The following is a 25,915-nucleotide window of genomic DNA, read 5'->3' as shown; positions in this document are numbered from 1 at the left end:
TTTTAAATTTTAAAATAAAATAATATATAAATATACATATTGAAAACTTTTAAATTTTAAAATAAAATAATATATAAATATACATAATCTAAAATTTTAAATTCGAATTTAAAATAATATAAAAGTACCCGTTTAATATTCAAAACTAATATAATAGTATTAGAAAAAGTTTGAAATAAAAAATTAAAGTAATATATGAATGAAAAATAATAAAATAATAAGAAATATGTTTGTTGTTTTAAGTGAGATTTGAACTCAAGACATCGAATCATGCACACTCCCTACAACCAACAAGGCAATAAAAAATGACCATATATAACAAAAAAGAATACAAAAAACGAAACAAGGAGATACTACTTTTGTAGTTTCTCAAATTTGGTCCATTTATTAGAAACGTTCCTTAAAATTTAGAAACGAGAAATGCAATGGTTTAGCTTTTAATTAGTTTATTTTTCTATATGCAGGAGAAGCTGGAGGTAGTTGAAGGAAAAGTGGACTGGAAGGGAAGACTGGCTTACAAACACAAGCATGGAGGAACTAAATCTTCTTTGCTCATACTAGGTACAAAAATGTTTTGCTCATCAAGTTCTTCAAATGTAGTGCGTCAAAAGCATATTCTAACATATATGCATATATAAAAGGAGTTATAGGAAAGAAAAAGAAAGATGCCAGAGTAAACAATTTAGCTGGCTACACAAACATATTAATATTAATCATTAATCACAACATAGTTGATTGAATTAATTTGCGCATGCAGTACTGTTGTTTACCTTTTGGGTTTCTGTTGCAGTTGCATTTGGTTTCGAGAATATGGCAAACTTTGCGCTTGCAGTAAACTTGATTACGTATTTCAATTCTGTGATGCACTTTGAACTAGCCGATGCAGCCAATCAGTTGACGAATTACATGGGCACTGGTTATATTCTCTCTATTTTGATGGCTATTCTCGCAGACACATACTTGGGCAGAGTCAAAATTGTCATAATTTCTGGCTGCCTTGAGTTTCTGGTTCGTCTAACTTCACTAGCTTTACTTTGCCGCCCAGCCTATTACCATGCAAATATATTCTAAACTATAACTGATAATACAGGCGCTAATATTGCTCATGATACAAGCTCACTACCCGAAGCTCAAGCCATCGCCTTGCAATATGTTTGATAAACAATCCCATTGTGAGACAGTTGAAGGAAGAAGTGCTGCCCTGCTCTATATTGCTCTCTACATATTGGCAATTGGTACTGCAGGTATTAAGGCTGCATTACCGTCACATGGTGCTGATCAATTTGATGAAAAAGACCCCAAAGAGGCGATGCAAATGTCCAGCTTCTTCAACAAACTCTTGCTAGGAGTTTGTGTCGGCGGTGCTGCTAGTTTAACTCTAATTGTTTGGATTCAGGACTACAAAGGTTGGGACTGGGGTTTAGGGGTATCTTCTGCAGCCATGTTCTTTAGTATAGTCATCTTTGCTGCCGGATTGCCACTGTACCGAATGCATATTGTTTCTGGGTCTAGTACAATCCTCCAAATTCTACAAGTATGTACATACCAACAAGCAAAATCAAGAGTCTTTTGAGGCAAATATATCATTACTTATGTCCAAATGAATGTTCTTTTCAGGTATATGTTGCAGCCATCCGTAATAGAAAACTTATTCTTCCCGAAGATTCTGCATATCTTTATGAGATTGAAAGAGACAAGGAGGCTGCTGTTGAAGAAGACTTCTTGCCTCATAGAAACATTTACAGGTTTTATACATAAAACCTTACATAAATTTTCTGCTTTCGCAGTCCAATAATAGTATTAAAATATGTATACTTATACAGGTTTTTAGACAAGGCGGCAATTCAACAAACACCTTCTAGGCAAGTTGAAAAACCCGAAGCTTCGAGTCCATGGAAACTATGCACAGTTACCCAAGTAGAGAACGCAAAAATAATTCTAAGCATGGTGCCGATTTTCTGTTGCACAATCATAATGACCCTTTGCTTGGCTCAGCTCCAAACCTTCTCCATCCAACAGGGCCTCACCATGGACACAAAACTCACCAACTCTTTCAACATCCCTCCGGCTTCACTCCCCATCATCCCGGTCTCCTTCATCATCCTCATAGTCCCGATCTACGACAAGATTTTCGTCCCCTTTGCTCGAAAGCTCACAGGCATCCCCACAGGAATCACCCACTTGCAACGAGTAGGTGTTGGATTGGTTCTGTCCAGCATCTCCATGGCCGTAGCGGCACTAGTGGAAGTGAAGCGCAAAGGCGTTGCGAGAGATCACAACATGCTGGACGCAACCCCTGTTTTGCAGCCATTACCAATCAGCACATTCTGGCTATCGTTTCAATTCTTCATATTCGGAATCGCAGATCTGTTTACGTATGTAGGACTTCTCGAATTCTTCTACTCCGAGGCGCCGAAAGCCTTGAAATCTGTATCTACTTGCTTCCTTTGGAGTTCGATGGCGTTGGGATACTTCTTGAGCACCATAATTGTGAAGATTGTGAACAGTGCTACGGAAGGAATTACGAGAAATGGAGGTTGGTTGATGGGAAACAACATTAATCGGAACCATTTGAACCTCTTCTACTGGACGCTTTCAATCTTGAGCTTGATCAACTTCTTTATCTACGTATTTGTTGCCAAGAAATACAAGTACAGAAACCATAAACCCACCATCTCCAATTCCATTGATGACAGTAGGACGCCATGAGAGGAAAAAAAATTTCCAATTGTTCGTTATTAACTTATGCCTAAGGGTTCGAAACTTTGAATTATGGATCATCAATTAACATTAATTGGTTTTCTTTCTTCTTTTTCTTTTTTTAAGTGAACATTAATTGGTTTATTAGCTTCGATCACGAGCCTTTTCTTGATAACTGATTTTAAAACTGTTAAAATTTAAACTCACTTTTAAATATACTTTTTAATTACTCAAATCAATTCATATTGTTTATTAAGATTAAACTGATTTTTTATAGTAAGAAAAATGGTTTTTTTTTTTTTTTTTTTCAAAAAAAGAGATTAAATCCGTGAGGTTTTTTTTTTTTTTTTTTTTTTACTCCAATCATTACAAAGTTTAAATCGAAAATTTTAAAATGATGATTTTTTTTTTTTAAAAAAAAATTCAATGCATTAAGGGGTGAATTCGAACTATGGATCCCAATGTTACTAACACATTTCAGATGTCACTTAATCCATACTCACTTTGACATGATGATAATTTATTAATTGGTGTCCTCTTATAGATAAACATAATATCTATCTTTTTTTTTTTTATTGTGTTAGGTAAAATTGACAATATTTTAACAATTTTTAAAACTAAGATAAAATTTTAAAACCAAAAAATTTTCATAAATAGAAAAAATGTTAAACTATTTATAAAAATAACAATAAAAACATCGATAGATACGGATAAATTTCTGTCGACGCCTCACATATCAATAATAGACTTCTATCTATTTCTATTATTGATAGATTTCAATATACTTCTATTAAACCTCTATCCGTTTTTATAAAAAAAGATCAAATTTTAAATTTTAAAAAATCAATAACTAAATCAATCAAAATATATGACGAAAAAGAATCAAACTTCTCAATTTACATTATTTTGGAAATTAAGATTATCTTTTACCCAAATAAATCCAAAAATAGTCCATACATACCATGGTATCAGATAGACATTTGTGGAATGATTTTTTTTTTTTCATATGTCAACCTTTTTAAAATAATTTGAATTGTTTATAATTTTTTGTATACCATGTAGTAACAGAAGAATACATGGACTTGGGCACCTAATCATTTTCCATAAATTAACATCAACTTCTCTATATTTAGTTGTACCGTATCCTCGTGTATCTCTTTAATTACTAAAAAAAAAACATATTTTATAAATTAAAAAAAAATTGTCATCAAAATATTTTTCGAAACATCGCCATGTTGCATGAAATTCAAGACTCCAATTGCACTACACTTGGCTACCAAAACATTGCCAATGCCATCCACGTTGGTGCCACGTGGATACAAACGTGGTTCCTTTTCCTTCCAATTTTCTCCCTGGCGGTGTGCATAGACAACAATACAATCCCTCCATTTCGCTCACTTATCATCTCTAATATCTTCCCCATTTCACAAGGCAAGAACACAGCAAGAGAAAAAAGAGAAGGATTAAAAGTAAAATGGCGTCGAGCGACAAGCCAACGGGTCCTTTGAGAGAGAGTGGGCTAGAGCCACAGCCACCGGGCGAGAAAATTGGAGTGGCGCAACAGATGTTGGACAAAGGCGCTGGTATGTTGCAGTCACTCAAGCCTGTGAAGCAGATCTCCCACCACGCTTGCTCCTTTGCCCTTTACGCCCACGACCTCTCTCGACAGATCCAAACCCACCATTACGTTTCTAGACTCAACCAAGACTTCCTCCAATGCGCCGTTTATGATTCCGACGACTCCCATGCCCATCTCATCGGTACCCCTACCTTCCATTCTCCTCTTTTAATTTTACGCCAAAATATCAATTTAGTGTCCTATATTAATATCATTATTAGTTCAAGGTTAAATTAAATTGACCCCATAGCTAAAGATTTAGGGGTATAAATTAATATTTTTCGGTTAATTTTTCTTTTCCTTTTCACAGAGGTCCTCTTTTAATTTTTTTTTGTTTCCGAAAAACCTTTTCAGGTGTTGAGTATATTGTGTCGGATCAAATCTTCGAGACACTGTCCCCTGATGAACAAAAGCTTTGGCATTCCCACGCATACGAGGTTTTCCTTTTCCCTCTTTAAGAATGTTTATTTAGAAGAGATATGTACATTTTTGTTTGCCTTGTAATTAAACTGAAAAGGAGGGCGCAGGTAAAATCAGGACTGATGGTTCATCCACGAATCCCGGAAATGGTAGTCAAACCAGAATTGGAAAATCTAGCCAAAACGTACGGCAAATTCTGGTGCACATGGCAGGTGGATCGAGGTACTAGATTCGATTTATCCTCAGTAGTTAAGTAAAACACTGGAAATCCCATTTAGTTATTTGTTACGTGCGAACAGGGGACAAGCTGCCGGTGGGAGTGCCGGCGCTGATGATGTCGCCGCAAGCGACGGGGGTGGGAATGGTGAAGGAGGAGCTGCTGCAGAAGAGGGACGAGTATTATAACATTTCCACAGATGCAATCAAAGGGTCAAGAGTTGAAATAGAGGAACCAGAGTGGATCCATCCGCTGGCTGATTATTGGAAACAACACGACGGCAAGGGTTTTGCCATCGACATTGTCCCTACGGATATGAAGTTAAAGGCAACGTTTCCTTAGATATTGACATGATCAAAACAATGTTGGTTTCTTCTTCAGTTTGGCGGAATAAAGGTGCCAAAGCTTTGGCATCCCTTAAATTCACGAGTTTAGGATATAATAAAATTTTAATGAAGAATAGGAGAAAAATAGACGTTATTATTACCCCTGTAATAATGTGTCTAAATGAATGTTGCAAGAACAGATAAATGTGGCTCGTGTAGCCCATTGTGTTATGTTTAGTCTATTCTTATTTTAACACCTCACCCTTAAAAACCAAACTAGTTAAACTAGCTTTTTTGGTTCATTTGGTTCATTTGGTTCATTTTATCCTATATCTATCAGGATTTACATAAAAAAAATTATGGAAGAAACCAGCAAAAATTGGATAAAAGAAGAAAACGGGAAATAAAAGAGAATTTTTTTTTAAAAAAAAAGAAAAGGGAAGTAAAAATCGAAAGGGAAAAAAAAATAGAGATAGGGGAGAAGAAAGAGAAAAGAATGTGTAATCAGACAAGGAAAGGTAACATTTTTATGATGATATGTTTTTAGATTTTCTTATTTTACCAAGCAAATATCTAATATTAATGGTGGAATATTTAAAGAAAAATCATGGTAAAAATTTTAAATTATGTAAAATTTTGATCTAAAAAAATAATAAAAAGGTAGATTTTTATATAAATTTTGATGGTGTATTTTAAGTGTGGTTGGTCTCATGAAGTAGAGAGTTGAGTTTGAATTAATTTTTTTGAATAGCAACAAAAAGAGAGATTCTACAGTTGGATGGACGGAACAAGTATAATAATTTAATACCAACACAACTCAAGAAAAGATATACGAATAAATCAATTAGAGACAAAAAGTAATCATAATAAAAGACAATGAAAAATAAACAACTTAGAGAAGGTCATGAAGATCAATCTGTCAAGAGACAACACTCTCACGAACCATAGAGACAATAAGTTGTAACAAAGTGGACGTTAATTTCGAACGTCCGTTATACAACCGACGATTCCTCTCTTACCAAATATAATAAATTGATACACACCAGAAGATTCGAAATAGCTTACTTTAAACGCGCTTATCAGACTCCACCCGATAAATCTAATTAAACTCCACATCTCATCTAACAATTCAATGAGACGAACCCAACAGACACAAACCTCACTCCCAAACACAGTAAAAAAAAAAAAAAAAAAAAATATGCTTTCGAGACTCACCTCATCGACACAAAGCAGATAGGCAACATCCACCGATCGATTCCACCTCCTCAATCAATCCCGAGTACCTAATTTATTCTTCACGGCAGCCAGACACAAAAGGAATGTCTCAGAATATTACCCCAGACCAAACTAGATGAGCCCCACACACTCTAGGTCGCCTCGGACGCAAACTCTCCCAATAACTAGCAACAGTGAACTAACCATTACAACTCGGTACCAAAACCCAACAATCCTCCCCACTCACCCTCGTCTCCACATCCTGAACCAGACCCCACAATTCAAGAAGTTCCCAAGAAATCGAAGGCCAAAGCCAACAACCATCAATAGATAAAAAAATTTGACAGTCTAGCCTTACGACGGCTGACAGCATCATTAATCACGCGATCCCCATAAATCTCGAAAATGGACCCCAAAGGCAGCCACGGGTCCCACCAAACAAAACATTTTCTCCCACTATCAATATGCATCCTGACAAACGGCTTAAACCTATTACGACAGCATAAAATCTCCCTCAAACACCAGGATTGCCCCATCCTCGTACGAATCACCCATAATGAACGATCCCGAAGCACATACTCCTCCATCCATGCAACCCATAGGGAACCAGATTGCACTAGCAATAACCATAACAATTTCAAAATAGCAGCCAAATTCCAGGAAGAAGTATGATGGATACTCAAACCCCTTTCAGCTTTCGACAAACAAACCTCATCTCAAGCAACACGTACACCCCCTTTACCATCAATCCACCCTCTCCACAAGTAGGCTCGTAAAATATGATCAACCTTATGGGCAACAAAACTAGGCAACATAAACACACTAAACCAATATACCTGGAAGCTCTACAACACTGACCAGACCAACTGCAAACGACCCGCAAAGGAAAGGGATCTCGGAGCCCAACTCCTAACTCGAGCAGTAATTTTCTAAATCAAAGGGACATAATCCATAACCTTCAACTTACCTGACAGTAAAGGAAGCCCAAGATAATGAATAGGCAAAGACCCAAGAACAAACCCCATACTTCTAGCCAACTCCCTAGCCACATCACAAGAAACACCAGCAACAAACATAGAGCTCTTACCCATATTAGCCACCAACCCAGATAACTCCGCAAACTGACTCAACACCTGATTCACAAAACTCAACGAACCATGATCAGCTGCATAAAAAATCATGAGGTCATCAGCAAACGAAAAGTGAGTCAACCTCACATTTTCACACCTATGATGAAACACAAAAGAGGGCAGAGGGTTATTCAGCATACGAGATAAGACCTCCATAACCATCACAAACAGGAACGGGGACAAAGGATCCCCTGCCTTAACCCTTTTCCTACGAGGAAAGTACCCTTCAAGAGATCCATTAATCATCACAGAGAAAAAAGGGATGTAACACAAGCACGAATCCAACTCACAAACTTCAAAGGAGTACCAATGGCCAAAAGAACACCAAACAAAAAGTCCCAATTAACAAAGTCATAGGCCTTCCGTAGGTTCATCTTCAGCATACAACAAGGTTTACTGATAGCTTGTAGAAATACAAGCTATTGCAACCTTTTATTTAGAATTATGAAGATTGATGAGCAAAATATGCGTTAATATGACTAAGGATTCATGTGGAAAAATGAGCTTACGTTGTCAGCACTGAGAATTTCCGCTAACCCCTTATCTTGTGTTATTTTGTGTCAAAATTTCTATTTTGTAGTTATCACAGGAGTCGACCGAATGCACTGATCTCAATGAAGAAAAGTTGGTCGCATGAACTGCCGCAACTACGATGATTATCATGACAGAAGTATGATCGCAAAGAGTGGGTGGAATACATTGATCCTTCATGAGATACGAATATGAACGCATGCCTCGAGATTTATGAAATCGTACAATAGATATTCTGACGCGCTTCCTGATCGTTGACCATGATGCAGCGCTGACATTCTCACCTACCGCATTAGTGATGGTGTCTAATCAGAGTGGGATTACTAATACTGTCGACGTTTGAGCTCTATAAATAGAGCCTTGGAGCCCAAATTCAAAGCATCTGAGTCTTTGCCTTGGGCAGATTCTTGTGATCACAAATGAGAGTATGAGCAAGAAATTCTTTGAGAGTTCTTCACTTCCACAACTTCCTCCGAGTGACAACCAGAGCTTCGCCGGAGATAGATCTTGAGAGAGACTACTCCACCGCTCATCCATAGCACCACTGGCAGGCTTGACATACATCTGATGGAAGTAAGAGATTTCCTACATCTAGCCCTCTACCTCCTCTCTTACCTCTGTATTGTATTACTTTTTGGCTTAAGACATTAATACATTTTGTAATCAATGCATCTCTTTAGTTCCTTCAACACTATTTTCATCATCATCATCTTCTTTATCATCTTTTACTTTCATCGCAATGAGTTAAGTGTAGATTGCAAGAGTTATCGCATACTTAATCATGCGGCATAGAGATATGACGCATGTAGCAAACCACCGTGAGGTGTGCATTATGCAAGTATAGTGTGTCAATCCTCTTTGCTTAGTGCGAGACTATCGCAATGCTTGTTTATGAGCTGAATAGCTATAACTAACTGCCCGGGAGGGTAAGTAGTGGAATTCACTAAGCAAAGTAAGCAGTGTTCCTAGAGATAGGAATAATCTTATGCTCAATGCAACCATGCGTTATAGAGATATAAGCATGTAGCTGACCACCGAGAGGTGTGCGATGCATTAGTGTGGCGAGCTGGGATTACCCTTACGAACAAACTTAAGGCTCGGTGAATTTTCTCTTCTCAACAACTCTACTTCTCCATGCATCTTATTACGCGTTAACAGTCGCCGCATCTTTACCGATTCTCATAGTCAAACTTCAATTGTTCAGTTTATTTAGCTAGGAGTAGGAGTAGTGCATAGTTAATCAATTTCTTTCTTTTTATTTTTTTCACCACTTCAAACACATTACTTAACAAACACTATTTAGTTGCAAGTCCTCGTGTTCGACCTCGAATGATCCCGAGAGACTTGTGATCTCGTTATACTTGGCGAGAGAGCAAGAAAACTTGTGACAGGGGCACATGATTAGCGCATACACGATTAACGCATTCTGCATGTTCCTCAAACAAACACATGATCATCGTATGACCATCAACGTATAAAAAACAAAAACAATTTATCCCCCACCATTTACCCTTATTAAGCCGATACCTCCCAACAAGCTCTTGGCACAATAAAATATTATCAGTGATACATCGCCCCTGTACAAACGCCGACTGGTTCCTACTGATAAACCGAGGCAAACACCCACGAAGTCTCTCAACAACCACCATAGAAATACATTTATGCACCACATTATTGAAGGATCTCATATCGAGAGGTCCATGAGCGTGTTCAGATCGCTCCGATCTCACCGTGACCGAAATACAAATTATATACATTCAATACATACAATTATGCAAATAAAGCTAATTATCGGCATGCTCAGAACAAGATAATTAACAGGGAAAGGGTTCCATACTAGTTGAAGACTATCTTCGAACTTCAGAACCCCAACGCAGCGGATCCCTCCAACAGATCTACCAACACCCGGCGGGAACGTCAACTGCAACAACACGATCAACACAAACACGAACGCCGCAACGGGGACGACATCACCACTAATGAGCCCGAGTATTCTCGGAGTGAAAACCTGTTGGGTATATTTTATGGACGCGTTTTGTTTTGTTTTATTTTTATCATTTAAGTACGGATGGGTTTGAAAATGAAATCATGCGTTAGACATAACTGATGCGTTTGCTCCCATGCGTCTGAGATCATGCGTCAGAATGATGATGCGTTAATCTTAGCATGTAATAATTGCGCATTCCTATCACAAGTTTTCTTACACTTGCGCCAAGTATAACACAAACGCAAGTTTCTCGAGTAATCCGAGGTCGAACACGGGGACTTGTCACTCAATAATATTTGTGAGGTGATGCATTTGAGGCGATAAATAAGAATAACAATAAAACGAAGAAAGTTAAAATGATTTACGCACTACTCTACTCCTAACTAAACAGATTGAGCAATAGAAGGCTTGCAATGAGAATAGATAGAGACATAACAACCATTAACACATAGTAATGTTTACTATCTTAAATCACCCGAGTAATCCCAGCTCGTTGCACTAACGCATCACACCTCTGGGTGGTCAGCTGCATGACTATATCTCTATAGTGCATGGTTGCGTCGAGCATAAGATTGTGCCTATCTCTAGGAACAATACAAACCTTGCTTAGTGCGTTCCATCCCTTACCTTCTCAGGCAGTTAGACGTGGCTACTTACTTTATAGACAAGCAATGCAGCATCCCATAGACAGGCGCTGCCACAACCTTTCACCAAGCAAAGAAGATTAACTCACTATACTCGCACAACGCACACCTCTCGGTGGGTTGCTACATGCGTCCTATCTCTAGGCTACACGATTATGCATGCGATTGACTTTGATAAATAAACGCTGAAGATAAACTATGATAGAGATGAAGATGATGAAGAAGACGGTAATGAAGGAGTTAAGATTTGCATTGATCACAAAATATCTTAATATCTCAAGCTAAAATGTAATACAATATAGATATTAGAAGGGAGATGAAGGACTCTGCGTCAAGGCTGCCGGTGGTGCAATGGTTGAATGGTGGAGATGTCTCTCTCGAGCTCTATCTCCAGTGAATGCTCCGATCGTCACTCGGTCTGGGTTGTGGAGATGAAGAATTCTCACTGGAAATCTCTTTCAAGCTCTCATTTGTGATCACAAACTTCTGCCTTGAGGCAGAAGCTTAGATGGCTCAAAATGAAGGTCTCAAGGGTTATTTATAGAACTTGGATGCCGACAGTTGTAATGATGGAGGTATGGCTCACTGCTGCTTTTGTCGCAGTATGGGGCGTTGTCACATCGCCTTATCTTCTTGATACTCCCAAGGTATGCGTCCGAGTTGAATTTAGCTGAAGTTATCAACGCGTTCTACCCATCTTGCGATCTTCTATTATGGCTGTCACTCCGTGGTCGCAATCTCTATTTGTTCACCGCGTTCTCCATGCGTTGAACGCATGGGGTTACTTGCAACTTCCATGCGTTGGACGCATGGGGTTGCGGTCTACATTCGTCTTTTGCGGTCGGCTGGCTTCAGCGCATGTGTTTGTCTGTGATTTTTTATTACAAATGCATGCGTTTGATTCCTGCGATAGCTACAAAAATAGAAACTTTGGAACGGAATAACGCATAATATTGGTCAGTGAGGTTTTAGGTGCTTATCGACGAAAAACTCAATTTTTCACAAATTCTAAGTATTATCACTGTGTTTTCTATCTGTTAGCCCTCATAATTCTAAATAAAAGGCTTATAATAACTGACATTTCTTCCAGTTATCAAAACTCAAAGGGTGGGCTTTGGTGAACTTGGTAGAGGACGGAGGACAAACGAATCGTGTAGCAAAAGTGCTTATCGCATAGAGGAGCTACACGATCGTGTAAGAAATGCTAAACGATCGTTTAGGAAAAACGTATACGATCGTTTAGATATATCGCGAGGTAAACGATCGTTTAGACGGAGAAGCAACTATCGTATAGGCTCTCGGGCGATCGTTTCACGAAATCTTTTGGGCGGGAGAAGAAATATTGAATCTATTATTCAAAATGAAAACTTTTATTTTTAACCCATCAGTTACCATAAACAATGCTACTCACTACCCACGTCCGAATGTGGAAAAAAATGATTAATTATCATATAATTAATCAATTAATTAATTAATAAATATAATCATATTATATTTATATCCTATAGTTTGATATCACATATCTACTATAGTATTTTCTCCTCTACTTTATATAAATTATATTTATATCTAATTTCCTACAAAATAATGTATCTCATACATTTGCCAATTATATCATATATAATTAACCAGCCCAATTATATCATATATATTCGAACTTCCTCTTGTCAGTTTGAACATTTCAAATTAACCTAGATACTGGTACTCGACTTTATCCAACCTACTCAGGGGACCTAATGGACCTGTGGCTCGAAGCTCCAACGGTACGTGAATAGCTGACTAAACTCTTTAGCCACGAGATCCACCATCCGTTAACTGTTAGTGATTCCACTAAAGACCAACAGTTGAACTCTTCTTACCACAGATATATTTCTGTGTCCATCGGATATAACCAATCATGAGTACGATGACCCTTCACAGATGCTCGTAAGTACAGTTGGGCCAATTTACCGTTTTACCTTTGTAGTTACATCTCACTCCTTAAGTACCACTGATTCCTCTAATGAACAATATAACATAGTCCAACTATCTGTGAACACCTCTTGGGCCAGGAGAATGTGTGTGGCACCACATCGTTTAAGCCCCAAAATCAACCCTTAAGGGATCCATCTATCTACTTACCCCTACCTTAGGGAAGGAGTGAATTCCATCTTGAGTAGCTGAGTTCCCAACTCCCAAATCAGACGAATCCCCAAAATGGTAGGTTTGAATCGACGACCTGGCCACTCGCACCCATACAAATCAAAGGACCGCCCTCAATAGTAGGAGTTCCCAACTCACTCAGGATTGAGGTCATGTTACCTATGGTCATCCTAGTGAGGCGAAGTCTCTGTCATGTACGGTGTTATATAATAAGATGTTAACACTTCGTGGTCAGATCTTATACAAACTCTTTGTATAGGACGCCCCCGCTTGCATGTCTCTAACACGAATGATCAGGATCAGACTATCTGTGACAAGTCACAACATTTGTGACCCTTCCACAAAGGGGTCGCGTTCATAGCGTTACCAGGATAAGGTTCCCTCCTATATCCATATACTGCAGACCATTTTGGTTATCACTCAAGACATGATTCACTTGTATGTCACCACAAACATGTTTGAGTCACATACAGATAACCAGAGATTTTATGTTTATTGGTTTGTGGTAAAGCAAATAAAACAAGTAACTGAGCAAAAATACAAGATGTGAAGTAAATGTCATATATTAACAACACAAGTGTTCGTATAAACTGTTTACAAACTACAGGACACAAGACTTTAGGACATTAACCCCAACAATCTCCTACTTGTCCTAAAGCGAAGTGGGGTGTACAAAAAACTTGTACAAAACAATAAACTAGGGCATAAAAGCCTAGTATAAGAAAATATCCCACTTGCCCTAGTCCAACTGTGGGCAATCCTATAGAACCATGCTTCGTAGGTGACCTTCAAACACTGTAGCCTTGAGAGCCTTCGTAAACGAGTCAGCAACATTGTGCTCCAAAGCGATCTGCGTAACGATCACGTAACCTCGATGCACTATCTCGCGGATCAGATGATACTTCCGCTCTATGTGTTTGTCGCACCTGTGACTCCTTGGCTCCTTGTTGTTCGCCATAGGCCCACTATTATCACAATAGAGGGTAATGGGCCTAGACATATCTGGAACAACTTCTAGGTTTGTGAATAATTACCTGAGCCAGACGGCCTCCTTAGCAGCTTTGCAAGCCGCTACGTACTCCGCCATCATAGTGGAGTCGACGATGCACCCCTGCTTAGTGCTTCGCCACACTACAGCTCCTTCGTTAAGAGTAAAGACTGACTCTGATGTGGACTTACGAGAGTCCTTATTAGTCTGAAAGTCAGAATCCATGTATCCTGTAAGGATCAAATCCCTCGAACCATATACAAGTATGTAGTCCCTCGTTCTCCGAAGATAGTTGAGGATGTTCTTCACTGCGGTCCACTGACCCTGGCTTGGGTTAGACTGATACCTACTGACTATGCCCACAGCGTCACAGATGTCTGGACGAGTACAGAGCATCACATACATCAAACTACCAACGACAGACGCATATGAGACCCGTCTCATCTCCTCAACCTCTTGAGACGTCTTAGGACACATTTCCTTAAACAAAGTGAATCCATGCCTGAACGGCAGTAGGCCCCTCTTGGAGTCCTGCATCGAGTACTTGAGTAACATCTTGTCAATGTACGATGTCTGAGATAGTGCTAGCACTTTGTTCTTACGATCCCGAAAGATCTGTATACCTAGAACAAACTGAGCCTCTCCCAAATCTTTCATTTAGAATTGGGTCGCTAGCCAGTTCTTAATTGTAGTCAGAAGACCTACATCATTCCTAATGAGTAGGATATCGTCTACATACAACACTAAGAAGACTACTGAAGCGTTGATGATTTTCTTGTAGACACAAGATTCATCAACATTTTGGTCAAAGCCATAGGACTTGATCGTAGTATCAAACCGTATGTTCCAAGATCGAGATGCCTGTTTCAGTCCATAAATGGACCGATTCAGTTTGCAAACCTTTTGCTCTTGACCTTGGGCTATGAATCCTTCATACTGCACCATATAAATGGTCTCCTCAAGATTTCCATTCAGAAAGGCTGTCTTGACGTCCATTTGCCAGATCTCATAATTATAATAAGCTGCAATAAACAGGAGGATGTGAATCAACTTTAACATGGCAACAGGCGAGAAAGTCTCCTCATAGTCGACTCCCTCTACCTGGGTATAATCCTCTGCCACAAGTCGAGCCCATCAACACCTCGTTTGCACTTATAGATCCATGTACAACCTATAGGGTGAACCCCATCAGGCTCATCTACAAGATCCCATACTGAATTAAAGTACATCGACTCCATCTCGAGATCCATGGCCTTGACCCATTCATCCTGGTCAACATCCTCTATTGCCTTCTTATTAGACAACAGATCCTCAATGTCACCATCTGCTACCATAGCAAGGATTTCTGTGAAACCCAGATAGAGAACGGGTGGGTTCGCAACCTTTCCACTACGTTGAGGTTCCCTCAACTCTTGAGGTGGAACCGACCTACTGGATGAACTCCCATCAACAACTCTTGTTGATGTAGTAGGCTCTTCAACAACTCTTGTTGAAGTTTCAGTAGTTTCATTGGAAAGCTCATGCAACACGACTTTACTTCGTGGACTGTGCTCCCTTACATGATCCTTCTCCAGTAAAGTAGCGTTTGTTGAAACAAGCACCCTATTTTTCGTTGGATCATAAAAATACCCCTTCGTGTACCTTTGGGTAGCCTGCAAAGAGGCACAACCTCGACCGTGGTTCCAACTTCTTAGGATTAGCCTCAAGCATATGTGCAGGGCAACCCTAAATGTGGAAGTGACATAAACTAGCTTTACGCCCGTTCCACAACTCCAGAGGTGTTCTTGCAACACTCTTGAAGGGAACACAATTGAGTATGTACACCACAGTCTCCACTGCGAAACCCAAAACGAGTCTAGTAAGGAAGCGTAACTCATCATCGAGCGATCTATGTCTAACAAGGTCCTATTTCTCCTCTCCGCTACACCATTCTGCTGAGGTGTACCCGACGTTGAGAGTTGGGAAACAATTCCATGTTCTATCAAATAGTCCTGGACTTTGGAGTTCAAAAACTCTCCACCCCAATCCAATCAAAGTGTTTTAATCCGTCTATCCAATGCATTTTCAACTTTAGCCTTGAACTCTTTGAACTTTTCAAAGGATTCAGACTTCCGTTGCATAAGAAAAACATACCCGTACCTGGAGTAATCATCAGTAAAACTGACAAAATACTCATAGCCACCTCGGGCTCGCACATTCATAGGACCACAAAGGTCAGAATGTATTAACTCAAGAGTCTCATTGACTCTAGAGCCTTTTCCAGTAAAAGGTCATTTAGTCATCTTACCCTCAAGGCAAGATTCACACATTGGCAAAGAATTTTCTTCTAACTCACTTTGAAGTTCATTCTTCACCAATCTCTTAATCCTATTGAGATTCATGTGCTCTAAACATAGATGCCAAAGTTGGGCATTTTCTTTTGGAGAAATTCGTCGACATTTTGATTGAGTTATGGCAGTTCTGAACATTTCAGTATTATGGAGAGAATTAATGGCTAACGGCCTTAACACATATAAATTTGATTCCATATTTGTTGTGCAAATAAAAACATCATCTTTATGAATAAATGCTTTATTCAAATCAAAAGAGACAGTATACTTACATTGCAATAAACACTTTACAGAAATAAGGTTCCTTTTTAGTTCAGAAATAATATATACATCATTTAAAATAAGAAACCTATTCTGTAAAGCTAACTGAAGTCCTCTCACTGCCACAGCTGAGACGATGTTCCCGGTGCCTACTCGCATCGTCATCTCACCAGCCTCCAGCTGTCGCCAAGATCTAATCCCCTGAAAAGAAGAACAAACATGGTTAGTGGCGCCTGAATCAACTATCCAGGTAGAATCATCATTCTCCACTAAACAAGTTTCAAGCACAAGTAAATCATATTTACCTTTATCGGCCTTGGCCTTAGCCTTGACTGCTTTTTCTCTTTCAGATACCGAGGACAGTTCCTCTTCTAGTATCCATCTTAGTTGCAATGGAAACACTTTCCTTTAGCAACTCGTGGATGCCTCCTTGGAGCGACAGACGGTGGATTAGTAGGTGCCTTCCCTTTTCCCTTACCACCCTTTTTCTTCTTCCCCTTTACAAAGTTAGAAGCAGAAGGTGCAGACTTAGTTCTTGAGGTCGAAACTCTATGGAACGTCCTGGAGGATGAAACAACATTTGCCTCACCCTTCCGCCTCTTCTTACTTTTCAGTAAAGATTGATATGTCTGTAACTCGTTGAGGAGAGTTGTAAGGTTATACTTCACTTTGTTAAGAATCACATTACTAACAAAGTGCAGGAAGCTCTCTGGCAAAGAATGCAGGATTATGCTAACCTGGCTCTGATACCAATTGAAGGATTTCATACCGAGAGTTCCATGAGCGTGTTCAGATCGCTCCAATCTCACCGTGATCGAAATAAATATTATATACATTCAACACATACAGTTATGCGAATAAATCTAATTATCGGCATGCTCAGAACAAGATAATTAACAGGGAAAGGGTTCCATACTAGTTGAAGACTATCTTCGAACTTTAGAACTCCAACGCAGCGGATCCCTCCAACAGATCTACCAACACCCGGCGGAAACGTTGACTGCAATAGCACGATCAATGCGAACACGAACGCTGCAACGGGGAAGAAACCACCACTAATGAGCTCCGGGTATTCTCAGAGTGAAAACCCAAAAAGTGGGCTTTGGTGAATTTGGTAGAGGACGGAGGACAAACGAATCATGTAGGCGATAAGCAAGTGGGAGAGAAAACAGTGCTATCGTATAGCAGAAGTGCTTATCGCATAGAGAAGCGCATAGAGGAGCTACACGATCGTGTAGGAAATGCTAAACGATCATTTAGGAAAAACATATACGATCGTTTAGATATATCGCGAGGTAGATGATCGTTTAGACGAAGAAGCAACTATCGTATAGGCTCTCAGGCGATCGTTTCACAAAATCTTGTGGGCGGGAGAAGAAATATTGAATGTACTATTCAAAATGAAATTTTTTTTCATTTTTAACCCATCGGTTATCATAACCAATGCTGCCCACTACCCACGTCCGAACGTGGAAAAAAATGATTAATTATCATATAATTAATCAATTAATTAATTAATAAATATAATCATATTATATTTATATCCTATAGTTTCATATCACATATCTACTATAGTATTTTCTCCTCTACTTGATATAAATCATATTTATATCTAATTTCCTACAAAATAATGTATCTCATATATTTGCCAATTATATCATATATAATTAACCAGCCCAATTATATCATATATATTCGAACTTCCTCTTTTCAATTTGAATATTTCAAATTAACCTAGATACTGGTACTCGACTTTATCCAAGCTACCCAGGGGACCTAATGGACCTGTGGCTCGAAGCTCCAATGGTACGTGAATAGCTGACTAAACTCTTTAGCCACGAGATCCACCATCCGTTAACTGTTAGTGATTCCACTAAAGACCAACAACTGAACTCTTCTTACCACAGATATATTTCTGTGTCCATCGGATATAACCAATCATGAGTATGATGACCCTTCACAGATGCTCGTAAGTACAATTGGGCCAATTTACCGTTTTACCCTTGTAGTTACATCTCACTCCTTAAGTACCACTGATTCCTCTAATGTACAATATAACATAGTCCAACTATGTGTGAACATCTCTCGGGCCAGGAGAAGGTGTGTGGCACCACATCGTTTAAGCCCTGAAATCAACGCTTAAGGGAGCCATCTATCTACTTACCCCTACCTTAGGGAAGGAGTGAATTCCATCTTGTGTAGCTGAGTTCCCAGCTCCCAAATCAGCCGAATCCCCAAAATGGTAGGTTTGAATCGGCGACCTGGCCACTCACACCCATACAAATCAAAGGACCGCCCTCAATGGCAGGAGTTCCTAACTCACTCAGGATTGAGGTCATGTTACCTATAGTCATCCTAGTAAAGCGAAGTCTCTGTCATGTACTGTGTTATATAACGAGACGTTAACATTTCGTGGTCAGGTCTTATATAAACTTTTTGTATAAGACACCCCTGCTCGCATGTCCCCAACACAAATGATCAGGATCAAACCATCTGTGACAAGTCATAACACTTGTGACCATTCTACAAAGCGGGTCGCATCCGTAGCATTACCAGGATAAGTTTCTCTCTTATATACATATACTACAAACCATTTTGGTTATCACTCAAGACATGATCCATTTGTATGTCACCACATACATGTTTGAGTCACATACAAATAACCAGAGATTTTATGTTTATTGGTTTGTGGTAAAGCAAATAAAATAAGTAATTGAGCAAAAATACAAGATGTGAAGTAAATATCATATATTAACAACACAAGCGTTCGTACAAACTGTTTACAAACTACAGGACACGAGACTTTATTGCATCAACCCCAACAATTACAATAAGGAATAGGGTGAAAATCCTCCATACAATTAGCACCAGAACGTTTAAGGATCAAGGTAAGAGCCATGGCATTTACCTTATAGGGAGGATAACAGGTATCAAAGAAATAGCGCACAGCCAAGCAAAAATCCTCCCTAACCACACTCCAAGCAGATTTATAGAACTCCATAGGATAACCATCCGGGCCAGGAGCTATCCCTGATTTCATAGAAAACAGAGCATTACGTACCTCCTCCCTAGTAACAGGACTGCACATGTCCCTTAGACATTCATCAGGCTACTGAAACTGCACGATCTCATCAATCTGTATCGTAAAATCCTTATACCCCAAATTCTGTGTCCCCAAACCCCCATTAAAGTATTTAACAACCACATCTGCCACCCTGCTATGAGACGACTGACAAATCCCATCAGAATTATTCACTGAGAATAAACCATTTCTAACATACTGCGTCCGAACTGATCGATGAAAGAATGACGTGTTCTAATCCCCCAACTCTAACCACCAAACACGAGACTTCTGACGAAGTGAAGCCTCCTCCAATCTTGCTAACCTCCAAAACTTCTTAATCGTTGAGGCAGCCTCACCAATAAAAAACTCATAAGATGGGCCACGTTCCACAGCATCTTGAACAGACTCCATTCTACCTCTAGCCTCCCGCGTCAAACATCTCATACCCTCAATATGCATACCAAAAGTAGAACGAAACTGAAGGAACTCTTATTTAAGAGTACCTACGAGTGGAAGCGGATCTTTCCAATTCATTGTGACAGAATTACAACATATACATTCAAACATACTATTATGCATTCATACTGCTAAAGAGATCGAGAGATCATACTAGTTGAAGACTTCTTCTTCACAATGAATCTAAAACCCAATCGTCTACCTCGAACAATCTCCACACGAACAGAAGGAAACAGAGATGACACCACCACTTAGAGTCCTCAGTATTCTTGGAGTGAGAATCCAAAGTGTGGGCTTTGTTCAAATTTGGTAGAGGGTAGGAGGAAGAGGGATCGTATACAACGATCAAGCAAATGGGAAATGAAATCGTCTATCATATAGATAAGATGCTTGATCATTTAGGTGAAGTATACGATCGTGTAGGAAAACTATAAGCAATCATCTAAATGATCGTGTAGGAAAAGGTAAGCAATCGTCTAAACGATTGTGTAGAAAAAAAAATTAACGATCGTCTATACGATCATTTAGTAAATGTCGGAAGCTAAACGATCCTTTAGTAAATAGCGTGCGTGGGTGTAATCGTTAAGCGATCGCTTAGCAATATCGTATAGGTAAGCGATTGTGCAAGCACTATCGCATAGACACTAATTTTCTAAGCGATGACACACTTTGAAACACAATGTCCGCACATCTCATGCTTAACACACCGTGAGCTATTTATGCATCTCAAAGTGATCTTTCAACTCACTGATCCATTATTAAAACAGAAGAGACGCCATCCCATTTCCCTTTTAACCGTCCAATGAATGTGATCTCATCATATTCATAAGATATGAATTAATATCATATATTAATTATAGTATTTTTTCTCCACTAGATATAAATCATATTTATATTCAACTTCCTCCAAATTAATGTATCTCATACATAAAGTTAATTATATCATATATAATTAACTAGTCTAATTATATCATATATAATTAACTAGTCTAATTATATCATATATAATCGACTCCCTCTTGTCAATTTGAACATTTCAAACTGACCCAAAAATTGACTCTCAACTTGTATCCAAGCTGCCAAGGGGACCTTATGGACTTTTGGCTCGAAGCTCCAACAGTACGTGAATAGCTGACTAAACTCTTAGTCACGATATCCATCATCTGTTAATTGCCAGGCATTCCATTAAAGATCGACAGTTGAACTCTTCTTGTCAAAGATATATTTCTATGTCTATTGGATATAATCAATCATTAGTACGATGACCTTTCACAGATGTTCGTAATTACAGCAGGCCAATTTTTCGTTTTGCCCTTGTAATTACATCTTCCTCCTTAAGTACCACTGATCCCTCTAATGAACAATACAACATAGTCCTACTATGTGTAAACACCTCTCGGGCCATGAGAAGGTGTGTGGCGCTACATCGTTCAAGCCCCGGGATCAGCCCTTATGAGAGCAATCTATCTACTTACCGCTACTTTGGGGAAAGAGTGAACTCCATCTTGTGAAACTGAGTTCCCAGCTCCCAAATCAGATGAATCCCCAAAGTGGTAGGTTTGATTCGGTGCTCTGGCCACTCGCACCCATGCAAATCAAATGACCGCCATTAATGGCAGGAGTTTCCAACTCACTCAGGATTGAGGTCATGTTACCTATGGTCATCATAGTGAAGTGAAGTCTCAGTCATGAATGGAGTTATATGACGAAACATTAACACTTCGAGGTCAGGTCTTATACAAACTCTTTGTATAGAACGCCCTCGCTCACATGTCCACTACACGAATGATCAGGATCAGACCATCTGTGACAAGTCACAACACTTGTAACAATTCCGCAAAGCGAGCCGCGTCCATAGTGTTACCAAGATAAGGTTTCCCTCCTATATCCATATACTACAGGCTCTTTTGGTTGTCACTTAAGACATGATCCACTTGTATGTCACTACATACATGCTTAAGTTACATAAAGAAAACCAGAGATATTAAGTTTATTGGTTTGTGGTAAAATAAAAACATATAAATGTACAAAGTCAAGAACTGAAGTAAATATTATATATATTATACATCACAAGTGTTCTTACAAAGTTGTTTACAAACTACAGGACACGAAACTTTAGAGCACAAACCCCAACAGAAACACCAGCTTTAAGGTCTTCAAATTCCTCGTCAAACTAACCAAAGAGGACACTCCATGATGAGTCTTCCAAATAGAGGCAACGACAACCGTGAAATCAGCAAAATTGGCTCAATCATTAAAATACCAAAGTATGGGTACCAGACGAGCAACACAACCATCAATGTTAAACAAAATGAGGCAATGATAAAAAATTCCTCCATGACTTCACTCTAACCTCAATATGAGGACCATGATCAGTCCACAACTCACTCACTAGGAACCTATCTAAGCGGCAGAAAATACTAGCTCCTTTAACCTTACTCGTCCATGTAAACAGATCCCATGAACACCCAATTCCACTAGATCAGCCTCAAGAATAACCCTATCAAACTCCTCCATCTCCCTCTACAGGAATTACCCCCAAAAGCCTCCGAAGGATTACGAATATCATTAAATTCACCCATAACCGCCTGTCTAATTTACCAATTAGAGAAAATATCAACCAACGACCTCCAAAGAGCACGCTTTCAGACACAGTATTAGAGGCATAAACAGCAGCCACATTCACAGTATCAGTAGAACTCTTCACAGTATCAGTATTAACACCTTTAATTTGCTTGGAGAGTTACATTGTTTGTGTTTTGTGTGCAGAGTTAAGTTGGTAATTATTGTTTGTGTTTGGATGCAGAGTTGAGTTGGGGTATCTGGTACTATTTTTGCAAATGAAATTGATTTTGTCTTTTTTTTTTTTTTTTTTTTTTGCTATTATTGTTTTTAATTTTCAACTATACACATATTTTTCTAACTTTTCTGAGATAAAAAAGCTTCCAATTTTTTTCCATTCTTAAAACATAATAAATTTTCTACAAAGTATTCATATACAAAACTCAAAATTTTGAATTCAATTTTTTAAACATTCAAATAATAGTGATTATTCCATTAAAAAACTCAACTTAATCATTAATTACCGTAAAAATTAAAAAAAAAAAAACTGAAAGGATTAATACCATCAAATAAAATTATTGACATTGTTTTAGATAGAAGGGGTGATACTTAAGTGTTAATCTTAAATAAAAATAAAAATCTTACAATTTAAATCATAAAACCAACTATTAGATAGTATTTTTTGACCAGTTTGTGGAATATGGATTTACCTTTTTCTAAAATCGGTGAAATGATTTGAGAAATATTGATGTATATTTTTCTACTATTATGTTGCATCAATGTACAAACTATCTTTTCTAAAAAAAAAAAAAAATCGAGCCATAATTTTAAATCCTACTATTTCATTAGAATTATGTAATATTTAAAAATATCAAGGGATAAGTTGTTTAAAACATACGTTGAACTTTTGTTTAGTGAAACAATAGTAGGACATCGTATGTAATATGTTTTAGATCTAAGAAAAAAATGAAATAGAAGAAGAATAATTAGATCTAAAAGAACAATCATAGAAAGAAAATCAAAAAAAGAGAAAGAAGGGGTTGAGAAAGAAAAGGAAAAATAAAACCGAAAGAAAATCAAAAAGAGAGAAAGGAGGAGTTGAGAAAGAAAAGGAAAAATAAAACTCATACGAGCCAGACAGAGAAAGAAGAGAGAAAATGAGAAAGATGAACCAGACGGTGAAAGAAGAGAGAAGATGAGTAAATGTGAAGAGAGCATGAGAGAGAAAGAAATGACAAAGTAATTGAGGGAATTGGGAGAGTAATGAAAACACATGAGGAAATGGGTGAGAATGAGAGTGATAAAATGGTGGGCAATTAAACCCACCATTTTATTTTTATTAGTGGTCGTCAAAGTTGGGCACACGAAGGTGGTAGGCAGAGTCTGTCGCTGAAGTTGCTTGTGCGAAGGTAGTCGTTGGAGTTAGTAGCAAGAGTTTTCATCGGAGGTGGTTGGTAGAGTCCGACGTTCTTCGTCGAAGTTGGTCGTGCGAATGTAGAAGTCAGAGTTTTTTTGTACCAAGGTAGTTGTCGGATTGGTTGCCGGAGTGTCATCAAAGGTGGTTGTCAGAGCTTGGAGTTGGTCGTTGGAGTTGGCAACCCGAAGGTGATCATCAGAGTATGGTGGTAATCGCCAATGAAGACAGATGGGTGGAACCATTAAAAATATTAGAGGGAGAGAGAATTGGGGTGAGTTGGTAAAATAACCAACTCAATCCAACCAACATTTAAAGTTGGTTTTCAAACATTGAGTTGGTAAAAAATACCAACTCAATCCAATTCTCTTTGGTTGTCAAACATCCCCTAAATAAATCTGCTTTCCCTCTCTTTACACCCTAAAAAATAATTCTTTAAATATTTAAAAAAAGGAATTGTAGTTTTTTCATAAGGAAAATAACATGCATAATCCATGCACAAAGAACATTTAATCAAGTATCACTTTATACAGGCAATTAGACCAGTAAGCTTTAATTAAGTATCACTTTACACCGAAAGTGAAGGTAAAATATTATTTTATTTTATTTTTATTTTTGGATCTTGGTAAAATATTGTGTTTTTTATATGCTACCTACTTAATTGAATATTGAAACATAAAATTGAATAAATTAATTATTTGGAAACTTTTAAATTATATTAAAAGCAATTATTCAGTAGTTCTGTCAGAATTACTTGATTTGAGGTTGTAGTTCTACCGGAGTTAGTTGTTGTATCTTGTTGAGACAATCGTTGTAGTTTGCTTGCAGCTCGTCCAAAACAAATAACTGTCTTCAGGACAACGCTTATCAGAAAGCATGCCTCAACTAAGTTGTGAAGTCTCCAAAGGTTTTGAAATTCTTTCAAGTCTTTGTTTATTTTCATATCTAAGTCTTGTTACACCATGTTTTCATTTGAGTTTGAACATTATACATTGAGCATATTATTTCTAGTAATTGATGTGTAATTAGTTTGCTAATGTATTCAGTTCTATATATATCATTTTCTTCCTTCAAAAAATAACAAGAGAGATATTCATTAGCTTGATAAATTTTGTCACTTGATGCTGTTAAGAGAAAATGAGCTAAAATTTCCCTAAATTTATAAGCTCCAGCTGAATCTCTACATTCCAGCTCATCTCACATCAGAAAGCAAAACATCTATCAAAGAAGTTAACTAAAAACAGAAAAATAACTTCTCAAGATTACTTTCTATTACAACTCACTATAAATATGTATTGTTATTAATTCAAAAGAGTGAACTGAGGTACATATGTGTGAATCTTTAAAAACAACAAAGTGAAAGCTTGAGAAGGTTTAAATAAAAGAAGAACATCATACCTTGAAAGTGGACGTAAGCCTCAATGGCTGTAATCAGTGTGTAGCTCCTCGTCTTCTCTACTCCTTTCTTTGTTTGCATACTTCCTATGTGAAATCTTCATCCAAAATCTGGGCAAAATTATCAAGAACTCGTGTGAGAAACTAGAGAGAAAGTAGAACATGAGAGAGAAATTGAAAATATCAGAATGAAGTGTGATTGAGTGTTTATCAGCTACGTGGCAAAACCTTCACCACATCTTTCAATTACTTTATCTTAGAATCGGGCTATGAAATTCTGAAGAGAACTTAGGATTGGACTTAAAAAAGAACTGAACATTCAAACTCTCGACCCAAATAGTTTTTTTCGGGTTTAACAGACGCAATCATGTTAGGAACGAAAATTTTTAAAATTTAGGACTAAGACAAATTTTAATTTAAATCTATTACCCATCTTCTTCTTCTTCTTCATTTCTTTCTTTCTTTTTTCTGAAAAAAAAAAAAAAGAAAGAAAAAAAGAAAAACCAATAAGCTAT

General features: G+C 38.1%; 3 protein-coding genes and 1 long non-coding RNA gene across 4 annotated transcripts; 2 read left to right on the top strand and 2 right to left on the bottom strand.

Annotated features, from left to right (window-relative positions):
• Nucleotides 1-422: 422 nt before the first annotated feature.
• Nucleotides 423-2,803, top strand: LOC120072994 (protein NRT1/ PTR FAMILY 4.6-like). Its single transcript, XM_039025546.2, has 5 exons — nucleotides 423-561; nucleotides 791-1,008; nucleotides 1,091-1,534; nucleotides 1,618-1,745; nucleotides 1,824-2,803. Exons 1-5 carry the CDS (start codon nucleotides 459-461, stop codon nucleotides 2,707-2,709), a joined length of 1,779 nt encoding a protein of 592 aa, XP_038881474.2. The 5' UTR covers nucleotides 423-458; the 3' UTR covers nucleotides 2,710-2,803.
• A 793-nt stretch (nucleotides 2,804-3,596) lies between these two features.
• Nucleotides 3,597-5,512, top strand: LOC120073711 (oil body-associated protein 2C-like). The gene is made up of 4 exons (XM_039026512.2): nucleotides 3,597-4,460; nucleotides 4,673-4,755; nucleotides 4,846-4,960; nucleotides 5,038-5,512. Exons 1-4 carry the CDS (start codon nucleotides 4,175-4,177, stop codon nucleotides 5,295-5,297), a joined length of 744 nt encoding a protein of 247 aa, XP_038882440.1. The 5' UTR covers nucleotides 3,597-4,174; the 3' UTR covers nucleotides 5,298-5,512.
• Nucleotides 5,513-6,695: 1,183 nt separating this feature from the next.
• On the bottom strand, nucleotides 6,696-8,000 carry LOC150036990 (uncharacterized). The gene is made up of 5 exons (XM_090311842.1): nucleotides 7,934-8,000; nucleotides 7,767-7,850; nucleotides 7,464-7,661; nucleotides 6,865-7,112; nucleotides 6,696-6,758 (listed from the first exon to the last, which is right to left on the bottom strand). Exons 1-5 carry the CDS (start codon nucleotides 7,998-8,000, stop codon nucleotides 6,696-6,698), a joined length of 660 nt encoding a protein of 219 aa, XP_090167968.1.
• An 8,473-nt stretch (nucleotides 8,001-16,473) lies between these two features.
• Nucleotides 16,474-25,612, bottom strand: LOC120073714 (uncharacterized). Its single transcript, XR_016528838.1, has 3 exons — nucleotides 25,404-25,612; nucleotides 16,815-17,541; nucleotides 16,474-16,710 (listed from the first exon to the last, which is right to left on the bottom strand). It is a non-coding gene; the product is annotated as an uncharacterized LOC120073714 (long non-coding RNA).
• Nucleotides 25,613-25,915: the final 303 nt, after the last annotated feature.

The sequence above is a fragment of the Benincasa hispida genome, chromosome 3 (assembly GCF_027475165.1).
Source record: "Benincasa hispida cultivar pf3 chromosome 3, pf3_genome.v1.1, whole genome shotgun sequence".
NCBI lineage: Eukaryota > Viridiplantae > Streptophyta > Magnoliopsida > Cucurbitales > Cucurbitaceae > Benincasa > Benincasa hispida.
The sequence above is the reverse complement of the archived record's forward strand: the minus strand, read 5'-3'. Positions and strand labels throughout refer to the sequence as shown.

Excerpts from the sequence above, each read along its gene's own strand:
- LOC120073711 (XM_039026512.2), top strand. The coding sequence starts at position 4,175 with ATGGCGTCGAGCGACAAGCCAACGGGTCCTTTGAGAGAGAGTGGGCTA. Across the intron at positions 4,461-4,672 it reads CTCCCATGCCCATCTCATCG|GTGTTGAGTATATTGTGTCG; the intron begins GTACCCCTACCT and ends AAACCTTTTCAG. Across the intron at positions 4,756-4,845 it reads GGCATTCCCACGCATACGAG|GTAAAATCAGGACTGATGGT; the intron begins GTTTTCCTTTTC and ends AGGAGGGCGCAG.
- LOC150036990 (XM_090311842.1), bottom strand. The coding sequence starts at position 8,000 with ATGAACCTACGGAAGGCCTATGACTTTGTTAATTGGGACTTTTTGTTT. Across the intron at positions 7,851-7,933 it reads TGGTGTTCTTTTGGCCATTG|GGTACTTTCCTCGTAGGAAA; the intron begins GTACTCCTTTGA and ends GATCTCTTGAAG. Across the intron at positions 7,662-7,766 it reads GGTTATGGAGGTCTTATCTC|CTGATCATGGTTCGTTGAGT; the intron begins GTATGCTGAATA and ends TTTTTTATGCAG.
- LOC120072994 (XM_039025546.2), top strand. The coding sequence starts at position 459 with ATGCAGGAGAAGCTGGAGGTAGTTGAAGGAAAAGTGGACTGGAAGGGA. Across the intron at positions 562-790 it reads ATCTTCTTTGCTCATACTAG|TTGCATTTGGTTTCGAGAAT; the intron begins GTACAAAAATGT and ends TTTCTGTTGCAG. Across the intron at positions 1,535-1,617 it reads CAATCCTCCAAATTCTACAA|GTATATGTTGCAGCCATCCG; the intron begins GTATGTACATAC and ends TGTTCTTTTCAG.